Source organism: Triticum urartu, chromosome 2A (assembly GCF_056163025.1).
Source record: "Triticum urartu cultivar PI428250 chromosome 2A, HENAU_Tu73, whole genome shotgun sequence".
Taxonomy (NCBI): domain Eukaryota; kingdom Viridiplantae; phylum Streptophyta; class Magnoliopsida; order Poales; family Poaceae; genus Triticum; species Triticum urartu.
In genome coordinates, this window is record NC_141874.1 from 81,819,977 (window position 1) to 81,836,646 (window position 16,670).

At 50.6% G+C, this 16,670-nt stretch overlaps 2 protein-coding genes and 1 pseudogene across 4 annotated transcripts; 2 read left to right on the forward strand and 1 right to left on the reverse strand.

Annotated features, from left to right (window-relative positions):
• Window positions 1-2,477, forward strand: part of LOC147983941 (uncharacterized) — a 70,085-nt pseudogene extending 67,608 nt beyond the window's left edge.
• Window positions 2,478-6,194: 3,717 nt separating this feature from the next.
• CSLD4 (cellulose synthase like D4) lies at window positions 6,195-10,013 on the forward strand. Its single transcript, XM_048698871.2, has 4 exons — window positions 6,195-7,843; window positions 7,933-8,892; window positions 9,011-9,341; window positions 9,439-10,013. Exons 1-4 carry the CDS (start codon window positions 6,230-6,232, stop codon window positions 9,894-9,896), a joined length of 3,363 nt encoding a protein of 1,120 aa, XP_048554828.1. The 5' UTR covers window positions 6,195-6,229; the 3' UTR covers window positions 9,897-10,013.
• A 224-nt stretch (window positions 10,014-10,237) lies between these two features.
• Window positions 10,238-12,255, reverse strand: LOC125535798 (momilactone A synthase-like). Of its 3 annotated transcripts, none has more exons than XR_007294802.2 (3): window positions 11,985-12,254; window positions 11,052-11,902; window positions 10,238-10,647 (listed from the first exon to the last, which is right to left on the reverse strand). XR_007294802.2 is itself a non-coding variant. In XM_087543224.1 (3 exons), the coding sequence occupies exons 1-3, from the start codon at window positions 12,092-12,094 to the stop codon at window positions 10,632-10,634; spliced, it is 849 nt and encodes a 282-aa protein (XP_087399350.1). In that variant the 5' UTR covers window positions 12,095-12,255; the 3' UTR covers window positions 10,238-10,631. The 3 variants fall into 3 exon arrangements, 2 of the variants coding, with proteins under 2 accessions (XP_087399350.1, XP_048554827.1); XM_087543224.1 differs by having other exon boundaries at window positions 11,180-11,902; window positions 11,985-12,255; XM_048698870.2 differs by lacking the exon at window positions 10,238-10,647 and having other exon boundaries at window positions 10,933-11,902.
• Window positions 12,256-16,670: the final 4,415 nt, after the last annotated feature.

The following is a 16,670-nucleotide window of genomic DNA, read 5'->3' on the forward strand; positions in this document are numbered from 1 at the left end:
TGTCACTCACTGTAGTAGTCCTAGTCCTTGTGTCACTGTACTGGTCCTAGTCTTGTCTCATTGTACTAGTCCTAGCCCTACTACTTTATTTTACTAATAAATACTTATGTCTACTACAGGGCTTAATTAACAGCATGAGAGACTATCTGCCTAAGGCGGAGCATAGGATGTGTGCTAGGCACATCTATGCTAACTGGAGAAAGAAGCATAAAGATCATCAATTGCAGAAAAGGTTTTGGGCAATTTCTAAGTCTGCGAACAGAGAAGACCTCAACTACAACAAGGCCAAGCTTGCTCAACTAACTCCAGAAGGTGCAAAAGATATCATGAAGACAGACCCAAAGCATTGGGCTAGGGCTTTCTTTCCAATAGGAGCAAATTGTGAGTCAGTTGACAACAACCTTTGTGAATCATTTAACAATGCCATCATAGAATCTAGGTTCTACCCCATTATTTCACAGCAAGAAAAGATTAGGAAAAAATGATGGTTGGAGTTCAAGAGCAGAAAACCAAGAGTGAGAAGTGGAATGGCACAATTTGCCCAAACATCTTCAAGAAGATTAAGGCCAATATCAAGAGAACTCAGTTCTTGGAGGTGCTCTGGAATGGAAAGGATGGTTTTGAGGTGAATCATTTGAATAGCAGAGGCAGGAGGTACACTGTTAACCTTGAGAAATGGACTTGCTCATGTGGTTATTTTCAGCTTGCAGGCCTTCCTTGTTGTCATGCAATTTGTGCTATCTATAAGAGTGGAAGAAAAGTAGAGGATTTCATTGACAAGTGCTACTACATTGATACTTTCAAAAAAAATTATGAGCATTGCCTGCAACCAGTTGAAGGAGAAGAAAGTTGGCCTGTGTCTCAAAAACCTAGGCCAGTAGCACCTGGCTACATTGCCATGCCAGGAGCCAGGAAAAAGAACAATGATAGGAAGAGAGAAGAGGGGGAAGCACCCAACGGGAAGAAACTGAGCAAGCATGGCATACAGATCACATGTTGAAGTTGTGGTGGTCAGGGGCACAACAAAACTTCCTGTAAAAAGAATGGAGATAACACCAAAAAAACAAAGTCATATCTTGGGAAGAGAGGGAGAAAAGTGAGGGAAATGGAGGTAATTTTATTTTCATGTTGTGTTGGTCTTTTACAAAAAAAGTGCAATTGTTGTTTGAGTGATCTGTTTTCCTTGCAGCAAGCACAGATAGATGCATCTACAAGCAAGGTTGTAGCAGCTAGAGCTTCAGGCCCAAGAAGATCTCAAGCTACAGCAAGGTCTCAATCTGCAACAAGATCTCAAGCTGCACCCTCTCAAGCTGCAACAAGCTCTCAAGCTATAACATCCAGGTTTAGACTTCCTAGAAGTTCATCAACAACTAACAATGATGTCCCTAGAGGTAGCACAACTGCAGTTAGAGGGAGAGGCAATGGCAGAGGAAGTGTGGGAGGAACTGGGAGAGGGAGAGGCTAAGAAACTGGGTTTACGGCCTTCTTTACAGCTAGTGGGAATTACTAAAGCTTATGGTGGATGGAGTTGTCTACATGAGAGCACTCTCTGCATGACCTACTACTCGTGGAGTTGCCTTTTGGATGCTACTGTCAGTGTGTACTAGTTACTATTAATAGTTCGAATCACTAGTTATGTGTGGACTTGTGGTTTTGTAGTGGATATGTGTTTCTGCTACTATCATAATATCCATTCCCTCTGCTCTTATTTGTGGTTTATGTTTAATATCTGAATTTTAGAACTGTTCTTGCTATAAAAAAGTGCAAATGTTCTTGCTGTTACATAAAGCATAATAGAAGAATTATTGAGCTCTACTTGCTGTTAAATGAAGCATAATAGTAGAATTTTTTAGCTCTACTTGCTGTTAAATGAAGCACAATAGCATAATAGAATTTTAGAACTTTTCTTGCTATAAAAAAAGTGCAAATGTTCTTGCTGTTACATAAAGCATAACAGAAGAATTTTTGAGCTCTACTTGCTGTTAAATGAAGCATAATAGCAGAATTTTTTTTAGCTCTACTTGCTGTTAAATGAAGCACAATAGCAGAATTTTTTTAGCTCCACTTGCTGTCAACTGAAGCACAATAACAGAATTCTTTAGCTCAACTTGCTGTTAAATAAAGCAAAGTAGCAGAATTTTATAGCTCCACTTGCTATCAAATGAAGCACAATAGCAGCTTTTTGAGCTCTAGTTGCTGACAAATAAAGAGGGAGAGCAATTATACATCAGCATCGTGAGTTGATTTAGTAAAGAGACATCAACTCAATCTTACTTAGAATCAAAGTTCACTACTAATAGAGTACCACCTAAGTTTATTTTAAATTTTAATGTATCAAACTTCTCCTTTGACAAGTTCTCTTTTTTGCCAACTCTAATGTAAGAGATACTGTATATCAAAGGAACAGAACAATATTTTGCTATTACTCGAGTGAATATTGTGTGATGTTTGCAAAACGTTTTGATCTCTTCAGGTGATTTTCAGGTTTCACTAAAACTAGGACTCTGAATATCTTGTGATTTTCTTACTAAAAAGCGCTTTCACCAATTTGTGATTTCCCTAGTGTGTGCGATTGAAAAGCAGAGTGCATAACTCGCATACTTCAAAGTTCAGTAGATAGCTACTAGTACAGAGGTAGATCAAGCAATGAATCATCACTTACCTTTGCATGTTTAGTTTGCATTGTGTTCGCATCTTCTAGTGTGACTGCGCGACCTCCGGCGGAATCTCGGCCACCGGCTGCACGCGCTGCAGCTCCACCATCCACCTTTTCCCAGGGAGCGGGTCAGCCAGAACCTTGGCCTGCCGTTGGGTGCGCCAGAGGTGGGCAGCACTAGCTGCGACGGCCACCGTCTTGCCGCCAGCAGCCAAGGCCACGGTCGGGCATGGCGCATGATACCTCTCCAACATATCTATAATTTTTGATTGCTCCATGCTATATTATCTACTGTTTTGGACTATATTGGGCTTTATTTTCCATTTTTATATTATTTTTGGGACTAACCTATTAACCGGAGGCCCAGCCCAGAATTGATGTTTTTTGCCTATTTCAGTGTTTCGAAGAAACGGAATATCAAACGGAGTCCAAACGGAATAAACCTTTCTGGAACGTGATTTTCTTCCCGAATATGACCCAGGAGACTTGGACCCTACGCCAAGGAAGCTTCAAGGTGGGCACGAGGTAGGGGGGCGCGCCCTACACCCCCAGGCGCGCCCCCCACCCTCGTGGGCCCACCGAAGCTCCACCGACGTATTTCTTCCTCCTATATATACCTACGTACCCCCAAACGAACAGGGACGGAGCCAAAAACCTAATTCCACCGCCGCAACTTTCTGTATCCACGAGATCCCATCTTGGGGCCTGTTCCGGAGCTCCGCCGGAGAGGGTCGTCATCACGGAGGGCTTCTACATCATCATAGCCTCTCCGATGAAGTGTGAGTAGTTTATCTCAGACCTTCGGGTCCATAGTTATTAGCTAGATGGCTTCTTCTTTCTTTTTGGATCTCAATACAAAGTCCCCCCCCCTCTCTCGTGGAGATCTATTCGATGTAATCTTCTTCTTTTTGCGGTGTGTTTGTTGAGACCGATGAATTGTGGTTTATGATCAAGTCTATCTATGAATAGTATTTGAATCTTTTCTGAATTCTTTTATGTATGATTGGTTATCTTTGCAAGTCTCTTCGAATTATCTGTTTGGTTTGGCCAACTAGATTGGTAGTTCTTGCCATGGGAGGAGTGCTTAGCTTTGGGTTCGATATTGCGGTGTCCTTTCCCAGTGACAGAAGGGGCAGCAAGGCACGTATTGCATCGTTGCCATCGAGGATAACAAGATGGGGTTTATTTCATATTGCATGAATTTATCTCTCTACATCATGTCATCTTGCTTAAAGCGTTACTCTGTTTTTAACTTAATACTCTAGATGCATGCTGGATAGCGACCGATGAGTGGAGTAATAGTAGTAGATGCAGAATCGTTTCGGTCTACTTGTCACGGACGTGATGCCTATATACATGATCATGCCTAGATATTCTCATAACTATGCTCAATTCTGTTAATTGCTCAACAGTAATTTGTTCACCCACCGTAGAATACTTATGCTCTTGAGAGAAACCACTAGTGAAACCTATGGCCCCCGGGTCTATTCTCATCATATCAAACTCCATCACTTTAATCTTGCTTTGCTTTTTACTTTGCCTTTTACTTTTCACTTTGCATCTCCATACCAAAAATACCAAAAATATTATATCTATCAGATCTCACTCTCGTAAGTGACCGTGAAGGGATTGACAACCCCTAATCGCATTGGTTGCGAGTAGCTATCGTTTTGTGCAGGTACGAGGGACTTGAGTGTGGCCTCCTCCTGGATTGATACCTTGGTTCTCAAAAACTAAGGGAAATACTTACGCTACTCTGCTGCATCATCCTTTCCTCTTCGGGGAAATCCAACGCAAGCTCAAGAGGTAGCAGCATAGCGCGCCTGACGCGAGCGAGCAGAGCGCGCCTGAGGCGAGCGAGCGGAGCAAGCCTGAGACAACGGCCCTAGCGCGTCTGAGACGGGTGTGGCTACCGTGGCAGCTCTAGGCGGATAAGAGCGTCGGAGACGGACGGCGCTATACAGCTCCGGTCTTGCCGCCAGCCACGGCCGGGCGTGGCGCAGCGCGCCTGACGCGAGCGAGCAGAGCGCGCCTAAGGCGAGCGAGCGGAGCACGCGTGAGACAGCGGCCCCAGCACACCGGAGACGGGTGTGGCTACCGTGGCAGCTCCGGGCGGAGAAGAGCGTCGGAGACGAACGGCGCTATACAGCTCTGGTCTTGCCGCCGGCCACGGCCCTGAACGGCAGATTTTTACCTGGTCAGAATCCTCCCTCTCAGTGGAATGAGTGGCTGTGAGCAGCAGCAGCAGACCAGTGGTACACTGGGATAAGGCAAAGAACAATTATTTTCAGCAACCCGGCCCCATTAGTCACCAAACCCTGCCGCCAGCGGTGCCACGTCATGGATCCCACTCTTAAAACGGGCTTAAGGGCTGTGACGACCGGGATTTGAGAGGTGGGGGTGTGGATTTCAGGGATTAGGAGTTGGGGGTTCGATTCCGACGGGTCGTACAAAGACAGGGTTTGTTTCAGACTTCACTCTGAGATGGACGACGGGTGGGGCAAGATGTGGTCGCTTGGCAGGAAAATGAACACATTAGGAGTATAGACAAAAGACATAGATGGCATTAGGAAAGTTAGGATTTAGAATTAATTGTCATGAAATTGAATTTTATTGATTGATAACGTGCTATCTTTTCTTGCCCGTTTGTAACATGTCTAGTTTGGAAATTCTAAAAAGATTAGGAAAGTTTTTATTGTGATGGTAAAAAAACAACACGGGGAGATATGATGGTGGGATGTAAGACAAAAAAAACCAACGAAAATAAACCGTGGATACTATTCATCAACTGCTCCATTAGGAATAGAGATGGCATTGCTAAGACAGAACCATTGTACATGCCCTTAGAAGAGGTAGAAAGCCTGAGAAGGAAGAAAGAAGGACGAAGGATGACCCGTTGGATCTCTTAATCTAGTGGCCAGAAAATCGACTTAGGGCATGTACAATGGTTGATAAGATAGTCTTATCTTAAGTTTTGCATGTAAATTAGAGATGATAAAAAAACATGTCTATAATGGGTCATCTCTTAGCCTTATCTTCAATAATTAGTTGTTTCTAAAAACATATTGAGACAAATAAGATAAGACAAGCCTTCTCTTATGATTTCTCTCTCCTCTACTTCATCATTTATCTTACATGGCACTGTTAAGATAGAACCATTGTACATGCCCTTATACAAAATAAATTTTGAGAAGACTTACATAAATGTCACTTCCCATAAAATATTTTTCGAACCACTTCCGATAAATTTACATGGCTACCAAGCAAAACCGTTGGTTCATGGTTCTTCTCCTTCACCACACAAGCTCCCCACCAAACCAGGCACCTCCGCCTTGTGCCCTAATATAGCCATCTCTTCTTCCAGGCAGGAGACCGGGTCTCCCTCGCAACCACCACCGCACGCGCGCGCACAGGCCGCCTCTTCCCACCATATCCCTCCCCTTACCGCGCCCATACATTTTTTGCAAACCATCGCCATGGACGAGCACACAGGTGTGGCGCCGTCCAGTTGAAGGATCCCAGCCATGCGCGCAACGGGTGCAGCGTGAAAGAAAAGAGAGGAGCTAGGAGAACATGTCGAAGGCGCCCAGGAACCCCGGCGGCGGGTCGGCGGGCGCGCCCAAGTCGTCGTCCGGGCAGCCGGTGAAGTTCGCGCGCCGGACGCCCAGCGGGCGGTATCTCAGCCTGTCGCGCGAGGACATAGACATGGAGGGCGAGATGGGGCCGGACTACGCCAACTACACGGTGCACATCCCGCCCACCCCGGACAACCAGCCCATGAAGGACGGCGCGGAGCCGACAGCCGTGGCGATGAAGGCCGAGGAGCAGTACGTGTCCAACTCGCTCTTCACCGGCGGGTTCAACAGCGTGACCCGCGCCCACCTCATGGACAGGGTCATCGACTCCGACGTGAAGCACCCGCAGATGGCCGGGGCCAAGGCCACCCGCTGCGCCATGCCGGCCTGCGACGGCAAGGTCATGCGCAACGAGCGCGGCGAGGAGATCGACCCCTGCGAGTGTAGGTTCAAGATCTGCCGTGACTGCTACCTGGACGCGCAGAAGGACGGCTGTCTCTGCCCGGGGTGCAAGGAGCACTACAAGATCGGCGACTACGCCGACGACGACCCGCATGACGTGTCGTCGGGGAAGTCCCTGCTCGCCCGGAACCAGAACGGGGAGTTCGACCACAACCGGTGGCTCTTCGAGAGCTCCGGCACCTACGGCTATGGCAACGCGTTCATGCCCAAGGGCGGCATGTACGAGGATGACCTAGACGAGGACGGCGTAGGCGGCGACGGTGGCATGCAAGACATGAACCAGAAGCCGTTCAAGCCGCTGACGCGCAAGATACCGATGCCGACGTCCATCATCAGCCCGTACCGGATCTTCATCGTCATCCGGTTCTTCGTGCTCATCTTCTACCTCACGTGGCGTATCCGCAACCCCAACATGGAGGCTCTCTGGCTGTGGGGCATGTCCATCGTCTGCGAGCTCTGGTTCGCCTTCTCCTGGCTCCTCGACATGCTCCCCAAGGTGAACCCCATCAACCGCAGCACCGACCTCGCCGTGCTCAAGGAGAAGTTCGAGACGCCCTCGCCGTCCAACCCGCACGGCAGGTCCGACCTGCCGGGCCTCGACGTCTTCGTCTCCACCGCCGACCCGGAGAAGGAGCCCGTGCTCACCACCGCTAACACCATCCTCTCCATCCTCGCCGTGGACTACCCCGTGGAGAAGCTGGCATGCTACGTGTCCGACGACGGCGGCGCGCTGCTCACCTTCGAGGCCATGGCGGAGGCCGCCAGCTTCGCCAACATATGGGTGCCGTTCTGCAAGAAGCACGACATCGAGCCCCGCAACCCGGACAGCTACTTCGCCCTCAAGGGAGACCCCACCAAGGGCAAGCGGCGCTCCGACTTCGTCAAGGACCGCCGCAAGGTGAAGCGGGAATACGATGAGTTCAAGGTGCGGATCAACGGCCTCCCGGACTCCATCCGCCGCCGCTCCGACGCCTTCAACGCCCGCGAGGACATGAAGATGCTCAAGCACCTCCGCGAGACCGGCGCCGACCCGTCGGAGCAGCCCAAGGTCAAAAAGGCCACCTGGATGGCCGACGGCACGCATTGGCCGGGCACATGGGCCGTCTCCTCGCCTGACCATGCCAAGGGCAACCACGCCGGCATCCTACAGGTACTCACTCAATCATCACGCCGGAACTTTGCCTAGCTAGTTGTTCTCACGCATGCATCAAACAAACATCGACATGCATGACATGGCAGGTGATGCTGAGGCCGCCGTCGCCGGACCCGCTGTACGGCATGCACGACGAGGACCAGCTGATCGACTACAGCGACGTGGACACCCGGCTGCCGATGCTGGTGTACATGTCGCGGGAGAAGCGGCCGGGCTACGACCACAACAAGAAGGCAGGCGCCATGAACGCCCTGGTGCGATGCTCCGCCGTCATGTCCAACGCGCCCTTCATCCTCAACTTCGACTGCGACCACTACATCAACAACAATCAGGCCGTCCGCGAGGCCATGTGCTTCATGATGGACCGCGGCGGCGAGCGCATCTGCTTCATCCAGTTCCCGCAGAGGTTCGAGGGCATCGACCCCTCCGACCGCTACGCCAACCACAACACCGTCTTCTTCGACGGCAACATGCGCGCGCTCGACGGCCTCCAGGGCCCCATGTACGTCGGCACCGGCTGCATGTTCCGCCGCTTCGCTCTCTACGGCTTCGACCCGCCGCGGACCGCCGAGTACACGGGCTGGCTCTTCAAGAAGAAGAAGGTGACCAACTTCAAGGACCCCGACTCGGACACCCAGCAGCTCAAGGCGGAGGACTTCGACGCCGAGCTCACCGCGCAGCTCGTGCCCAGGCGGTTCGGCAACTCGTCGGCGATGCTGGCGTCCATCCCCATCGCCGAGTTCCAGGCACGTCCAATCGCCGACCACCCCGCCGTGCTGCATGGAAGGCCGCCGGGCACGCTCACCGTGCCGCGCCCGCCGCTGGACCCGCCTACCGTTGCCGAGGCCGTCTCCGTCATCTCCTGCTGGTACGAGGACAAGACCGAGTGGGGAGACCGCGTGGGATGGATCTACGGCTCCGTCACAGAGGACGTGGTCACCGGCTACCGCATGCACAACCGCGGCTGGCGCTCCGTCTACTGGATCAGCAAACGGGATGCCTTCCTCGGCACAGCCCCCATCAACATGACCGACCGACTGCACCAGGTTCGCTCCTTTTTGTTCGAATCATTAATAAGAAAGTTGACGTATATATCATAGAAACAAAAAGGGTTGATCATTTACACATGTGTTACCGGTGAATGACCATCGAACCATCCATCAGGTGTTGCGTTGGGCGACCGGGTCCGTGGAGATCTTCTTCTCCCGGAACAACGCGTTCCTGGCGTCGCGGAAGCTCATGTTCCTGCAGCGGGTCGCGTACCTCAACGTCGGAATCTACCCGTTCACCTCCATCTTCCTGCTCACCTACTGCTTCATCCCGGCGCTTTCCCTCTTCTCCGGGTTCTTCATCGTGCAGACGCTCAACGTCGCCTTCCTCTTCTACCTCCTCACCATCACGATCACCCTCATCGCGCTCGGCATCCTCGAGGTCAAGTGGTCAGGCATCGAACTCGAGGACTGGTGGCGCAATGAGCAATTCTGGCTCATCTCAGGCACGCGCATCATGAATCTTGATACGGACAACCTAGCTAGGGTCCCGATACTAACCTGACCACCACATGTCTCTTTGCACAATTAATGTGATGACAGGCATAAGCGCGCACCTATATGCGGTGGTGCAGGGGTTGCTCAAGGTGATGGCCGGGATTGAGATCTCCTTCACACTGACCGCCAAGGCGGCGGCCGACGACAACGAGGATATCTACGCGGATCTCTACGTCGTCAAGTGGTCATCGCTGCTCATCCCGCCCATCACCATCGGCATGCTCAACATCATCGCCATCGCCTTCGCCTTCGCCCGCACCATCTACAGCGAAAACCCACGGTGGGGCAAGTTCATCGGCGGCGGTTTCTTCAGTTTTTGGGTGCTCGCTCATCTCAACCCATTCGCCAAGGGTCTCATGGGCCGCCGCGGCAAGACACCCACCATCATCTTTGTCTGGTCAGGCCTCATATCCATCACCATCTCCCTCCTGTGGGTGGCCCTCAGTCCACCAGAGGCGAACTCCACCGGTGGTGCACGAAGCGGCGGATTCCAGTTCCCTTGATAAAATAGGGTGATGGAAATGTCACTTCCCTGGTGTATGTGTTGATCCTCGAGCATGGATGCACGCCAGCACCCATCCAGGTGGTGCGTTATACAATACATGATACATGAGTTAGCAAAGTCGTTGTGTTGTGTTCTTCAAAATATACTTGTTCTCTCGTAGACTTAAGTTTTGTGTATATGTATACTTGAAACTTGAAAGGAGTGGGCCAATGTTTCTGTAGAAGAATGACCTTTCTAAAGCTGAAATTGGTCGAAGAAAACTGATAGAGCCATAGACCGTAATATTTATTTTTTTGAATCGGGCGTTACGCCTTTCCATTGCAAACAACGGAAATACAACCAGTTCCGAATACAGAGTCAGAGAGAGGGAAAGAGATAAGGCGGGTTCAAGTATTACCAGGAAACCCACTGTCATTCGGTCGCCGTCGACCCGAACGCTGTGGGGCGAAAACCTGATAACACCTACATCTATCTGAGTACTATGTTCCACGACACCCAGAGAGAGATACATGCCAACACACCAAAATATATCATCAATCAAAAGAGGAAAGCTACTATGAGGAAGATGGCCCTCCCAGCAGAACACTCCACTTCGTCCGCCCTCAAAACAGTGTACATCCATCACGATCTTCACGCTCCTCCAATCGACTGGGCAGTAGTCCTGCAAAGTCTCATCAGCTGCATTGTGCTGGCCCTGATCATGTCGGCACCTGAGCGAAGCTTGTCAGCGTCATCACCCTTCTGCAGTCCTGTCCAATACAAAAGAAAAGAGCATATAGAGAACACAATTTTAAAAGGAGACTTAATTTGCTTTTTCTCAAAGGTAGCCTTATTGCGAGCAAGCCAGATTGCCCAGCAAGTGGCTGCAAGACCAACAGTATAAAATTTATCCCCTCTTGGACCATAATATGTGGTGAACGTTAGAATTTTAGGGAACTATTACAAGTAAAGTTTCATGGTATGAAAAGTGATTTCATGATACATCTAATGATATTGATTTTTTATTGTGAACGTTGATATTTTTTTCTAGAAAGTTGATCAAATTTCACGAAGTTTAACTTCAGACAATTTTATAAGCAGACTAGAAAAACAGAGGGAGTACTATGTAGCGTAACAGGTTGTGCAAGTCCAACTGCAATGTTGAAGAACGAACATGTCCGGTTGGTCCAAGGCAAAACACTTCATCGCATCAAGACCTGTCAACGTCACGGCGCCGGCATTTTCGGCGTCTTGCCGACGGTGAACCCGCCGTCAACGACGAGGTTATGCCCGTTCACGTACCCGGCCTCGTCGGACGCCAGGTACACCGCCGCACGGGCCACGTCCTCCACCGCGAGCGCCGGCCCGCCCATCTCGTTCATGTCCCGCTCCACGATCCGCCTGCGCTCCTCGGCGCTCGCCCCGGGGTAGGACTCGGCCATGTACCCCATGACCATCGGCGTCGGGATGTAGTTAGGCGAGATGGCGTTCACGCGCACCCCGGCGCGCGCCATCTCCCCGGCCACGGCGCGCACGAGCCCCACCACGGCCGCCTTCGACACGCTGTACGCCGGGAACGCCACGCCTCCCAGCACCGCCGCCGTGCTGGCCGTGCAGATGATGCTCCCGCGGCGGTTCGGGACCATGACGCGCGCGGCGTGCTTGACGCCCGCGAGCACGGCCCGCGCATTGACTGCCATGACGCGGTCGAAGTCGGCGAGGTCCAGGGAGCCGAGGGGCACGGGCGTGAGGGCGCCGCTGATGCCGGCGTTGTTGAACATGACGTCGAGGCGGCCGTGCCGCGCCACGGCTAGGTCCACGGCCGCGGCGACCTGCGCCTCGTCCGTCACGTCGCAGCGCGTGTAGCATGCGGAGTCATGGCCGAACTCGGCGGCGGCGGCGTGGCCGAGGTCGTCCTGGACGTCGGCGAGGATGACCTTGGCGCCGTTCCGGACGAACTCCGCGGCAGTCGCCTTGCCGAGGCCGCTGGCGCCGCCGGTGATCACGGCCACCTTCCCGGCCAACCTACAAATCAAATCAAACGCACAAACTCCAGTGAGACCTTCCATGATCCGAACATAAGCTAAGATGACCAGTTGACTAGTACCTCTGCGAGGTGGAAGCCGCGGAGAAGTGGCTGGCGAAGGCAGACAAGGCCGCGGGCTCAGCTCGGCTCTTCTTCGCCAAGACGACGGCATGCTTCACTGCTCGGAACATCCTCTCGTGCCGCGCGACCGAGCTAGAAGATGCTTATGACCATGGATAATCCAAGAGCTTGCGCACTAGTGATCGATGAGATATGTAGCAGTAGCAGAGCTCGGCGCTGTCTAGAAAAAGACGTTGCTTTCCTGGCATTGGCTCCTTGGGCGGGGAACTTGATGATGCCATTTGTTTATCTTCTCGCGTGGTGCACGCGGACAGCATAGGTATGACCGTGGGAGGGAGGCGTAAGGTCAGACCTGTTTGTGATGATTCTTCCATCCTTCCATGGAGTGCTGTTTTGGACCTTATGCAATATCGTATGACCCGGCTCGGATCAGCTAGCTGATTGCCGTCTCATTAAAATGGTGGTATTATCTTGAACAGAATGACTAATTCACATCTAGCTGATATTTAAGGATGTCACATCTAAGTGTTTGTACCGTCCGATCTGTCTCTGCTTTATTATTCGCGCACGAGGTGATGCGCTCGCATCGTCGCATTGTCTTGTCTGTCGGGCCGAGTGGGATACAGCGTAGCGGCCTCCGTTTTTTGTTTGGGCCGGCCTACGATTTTTGTTTGTTTATTGGGCTTGCTTTAGAATCTGAACAGTCTAACCTGATCTGGAGTCCCGTCCTCACTCTCCTCGCCTCTTTTCCCCTCCTCATCCCTTGTTCTGCCACCACTGTATTCCTTCTGACTCGAATCCAAGGGAGAGACGACCTGATCTGGTGGGCTTGTGGCGACAGAGATGGCAGGGGAATCCAGCGGAGTGAGTGTTCATCCCCTCTTTCTTTTCCTCGCCTTTTTTTCCTGTTTTCCCATGCCATTTAGGGATGTTTGTTTGTTTTGAGGGATGAACATCAAGAACCTGAATATATGCATAGATGAATGGCTTGCTGTTTTTACGTGATATATTAGATTCGTTTGCATCACACATATTTTTAGAGAGAAAATGAAATGTTTTTAAGTGTGGAATGCCTGAATATATGCCTATATATGCAGCTGATGAATAGTAACTAGCAATCCAACCCGGTTATGTTCATGCCCATTGCTGTAGATTTGTTTTTCTGTGTGAATCTGATTGTAGCAGCGAGCACCCCCAGTTTTGTAACTTGAGTCTGTACATCTAGGGACTTCCAGTTTTTTTGTGTGTGTGAATCTGAATGTAGCAGCGAACACCCCAGTTTTGTAATCTGAATGTAGCAGCTAGCACCCCATTTTATAATCTTGAGTTTGTAGCACATACTACATATAGACAGCAGACAGAGTTGCCTGCCATTTTTGTCTGAAATTTAAGAGGCATAATGCGAGTGGATAAACATTTTCAGTGGCATACATTGCAATCCTTCTTTTTTCAGACAGGAATGTCTGAATTTTTATGTGTGTCTGTTTGTAGGGAGCATGTGTAGTCTTCTTCTGAATACTTCAAACTTCTCAGACTAAGCGAGGTCTTTTTGATTTCTTAAAAGTTGTGGCATATGGCACAACTCCAGAAATTGAAAGTATAGTAGTAGCAGGCCCGAATGTATAGCTTTTGCTTTTTGTTAAAATCTTTTCTTGTTTGAAGATATGTGATTTCAAAATCTAACAAGAGTATTTTCTGATCTATGAGCACTAGAGAAAATGTATGTGATAAGGTAAGTGAAACAGATGGTAACTAGGTGGATAAACTCATCTGGTGTTGAACCTTTTTTGAAATGAACTCTGTTTCAGTTATATCATAGCAACCTGAACTTTCAGTATAGTCTACTCCAGATTCAACTTATTTTATAAGTTTTTTAGTCTATAAGAGTTTTAGATGTCCACTCCTTCCGAGCAGGATGAGAAGTGTACAATGGAGGCGGTCTTAAGTACCTCTGAACACACCTCCTAGTTTGTTTTTGTACGCCCCCTAGTTCGTTTGTGTCTGTTTGTCGGGGTCCCCAGTCCAAACTGACCATCGACTCGCAATTAGGGGTGTGTGTGTTTTCTCAGGGCCCCCAGTTGTAAGCTGACCATCGACTCACAACTAGGAGGTGTGTGTGTTTGTCGGTGCCCCTAGTTGCATGTTGACCATCGACTCGCAACTAGTGTCGGTGCCCTCAATTGCATGTCAACCAACGACTCGTAACTAAGGTTTGCGCGTGTTTTGTCGAGGGTCTGATCCCCAGTTGCATGCCGATCATCGACTCGCAACTAGGGATGTGTGTGTTTGTCGGGGCACCCAGTTGCAAGCCGGCCATCAAGTCACAACTAGGGGTGTGTGTGTTTGTCAAGGGTTCCCAGTTGCAAGCCGACCATCGACTCGCAACTAGGAGTGTGTGTGTTTGTCGAGAGTCCCCAGTTGCATGTCGATCATCGACTCACAACTAAGGTGCGTGCGTGTGTGCATGTGTGTGTGTGTATGTGTGTGGAGAGAGTCCCCAGTTGCAAGCCGAGCATCGACTCGTGACTAGGGGGAGTGTGTTTTTATTTGTTGAGGCTCCCCGTTTGTAAGCCGACCAGCGACTCGCAACTAGGGGCATGTTTGTTTTTCCAGGGACCCGGTTGCAAGTCGACCATCGACTCGCAACTAAGGGTGTGTCTGTGTTTGTCAAGAGTCCCCAGTTGCATGTCGATCATCGACTCACAACTAGGAGTGTGTGTGTTTGTCGAGGGTCCCCAGTTGCATCTAGACAATCGACTCGCAACTAGGGGTGTGTGTGTGTGTGTGTTTATCGTGATCCCCAGTTGCATACCGACCATCGACTCACAACTAGGGGTGTGTATGTTTTCTCGGGGGCCCCACTTGTAAGCCGACCATCGACTCGCAACTAACGGTGTGAGTTTGTGTGTTGAGGCTCCCCAGTTGCATGTCAACCATCAACTCACAATTAATTAGGGGTGTGTGTTTTGTTGAGGGTCCCCAGTTGCATGTCGACCAGTGACTCGCAACTAGGGGTGTGTGTGTTTTTTCGGGGGCCCCGATTGCAAGCCGGCCATCGACTCGCAACTAGGGTGTGTTTGTTTTTGTTTGTCGAGGGTCCCCAATTGCAAGCCGGCCATCGACACGCAACTAGGGAGTGTGTGTGTTTTGTCGAGGGCCCCACTTGTAGACCACTGACTCGCAACTAAGAGTGTGTGTGTGTTTGTCGAGAGTCCCCAGTTGCATGTCAACCATCGACTCGCAACTGGGGGTGTGTGTGTGTTTTTGTTTGTCGAGTGTCCCCAATTGGAAGCCGACCATCGACACGCAACTAGGGTGTGTGTGTGTTTTGTCAGGGACCCCACTTGTAAGCCGACCACCGACTCGCAACTAAGGGTGTGTGTGTGTGTGTGTTTGTCGAGAGTCCCTGGTTGCATGTCAACCATCGACTCGCAACTAGGGGTGTGTGTTTTGTTGAGGGTCCCCAGTTGCACGTCGACCAGTAACTCGCAACCAGGGGGCGAGTGTTTTTTCGGGGCCTTTGGTTGCAAGCCGACCATCGATTCACAACTAAGGGTGTGTGTGTGTGTGTGTTTGTCGAGAGTCCCCAGTTGCAAGCCGAGCATTGAATCACGACTAGAGGTTGTTTGTTTTTGTTTGTCAAGGGTCCCCAATTGCATGTCAACCATCGACTCACAACTAGGGGTGTGTATTTTGTCATGGGCCCCAGTTGCAAGCCCACCATCGACTCGCAACTAAGGGTGTGTGTGTGTTTGTTGAGAGTCCCCAGTTGCAAGCCGAGCATCGACTCGCAACTATGGGTGTGTGTTCTTATCGAGGGCCCCGAGTTGCAAGCCGAGCACCGACTCGCAACTAAGTGTGTGTGTGTGTGTCGAGGATTCCCAGTTGCATGTCGACCATCGACTCGCAACTAGGGTGTGTGTGTTTTGTCCTAGCCTCCAGTTGCAAGTCGACCATCGACTCAGAACTAAGGGTGTGTGTCTGTTTGTCGAGAGACCCCAGTTGCAAGCCGAGTATCGAATCACGACTAGAGGGGGTTTGTTTTTGTTTGTCGAAGGTCCCAGTTGCATGTCAACCATCAACTCGCAACTAGGCGGTGTGTGTTTTGTCATGGCCCCCGATTGCAAGCCCACCATTGACTCGCAATTAAGGGGGTGTGTGTGTTTGTCGAGAGTCCCCAGTTGCAAGCCGAGCATCGACTTGCAACTATGGGTGTGTGTGTGTGTTTGTCGAGACTCCCTAGTTGCAAGCCGAGCATCGACTCGCAACTAGGTGTGTGTGTGTGTGTGTGTGTGTTGTGGGTTCCCAATTGCATGCCGAACTTCGACTCGCAACTAGGGTGTGTGTGTTTTGTTGTGGCCCCCAGTTGCAAGTCGATCATCGACATCGACTCGCAACTAAGGGTGTGTGTGTGTGTGTGTGTTTGTCGAGAGTCCCAAGTTGTAAGCCGACCATCGACTCGCAACTAAGGGTGTGTGTGTTTGTCGAGAGTCCCAAGTTGCAAGCCGACCATCGACTCACGACTAGGGGTGTGTGTTTTGTTGAGGGTCCCTAGTTGCATGTCGACCAGTGACTCGCAACTCGGGGGTGTTTTTTTGGGACCCCCTGATTGCAAGCCGACTATCGACTCGCAACTAAGGGTGTGTGTGTGTGTCGAGAATCACCAGTTGCAAGCCGAGCATCGAA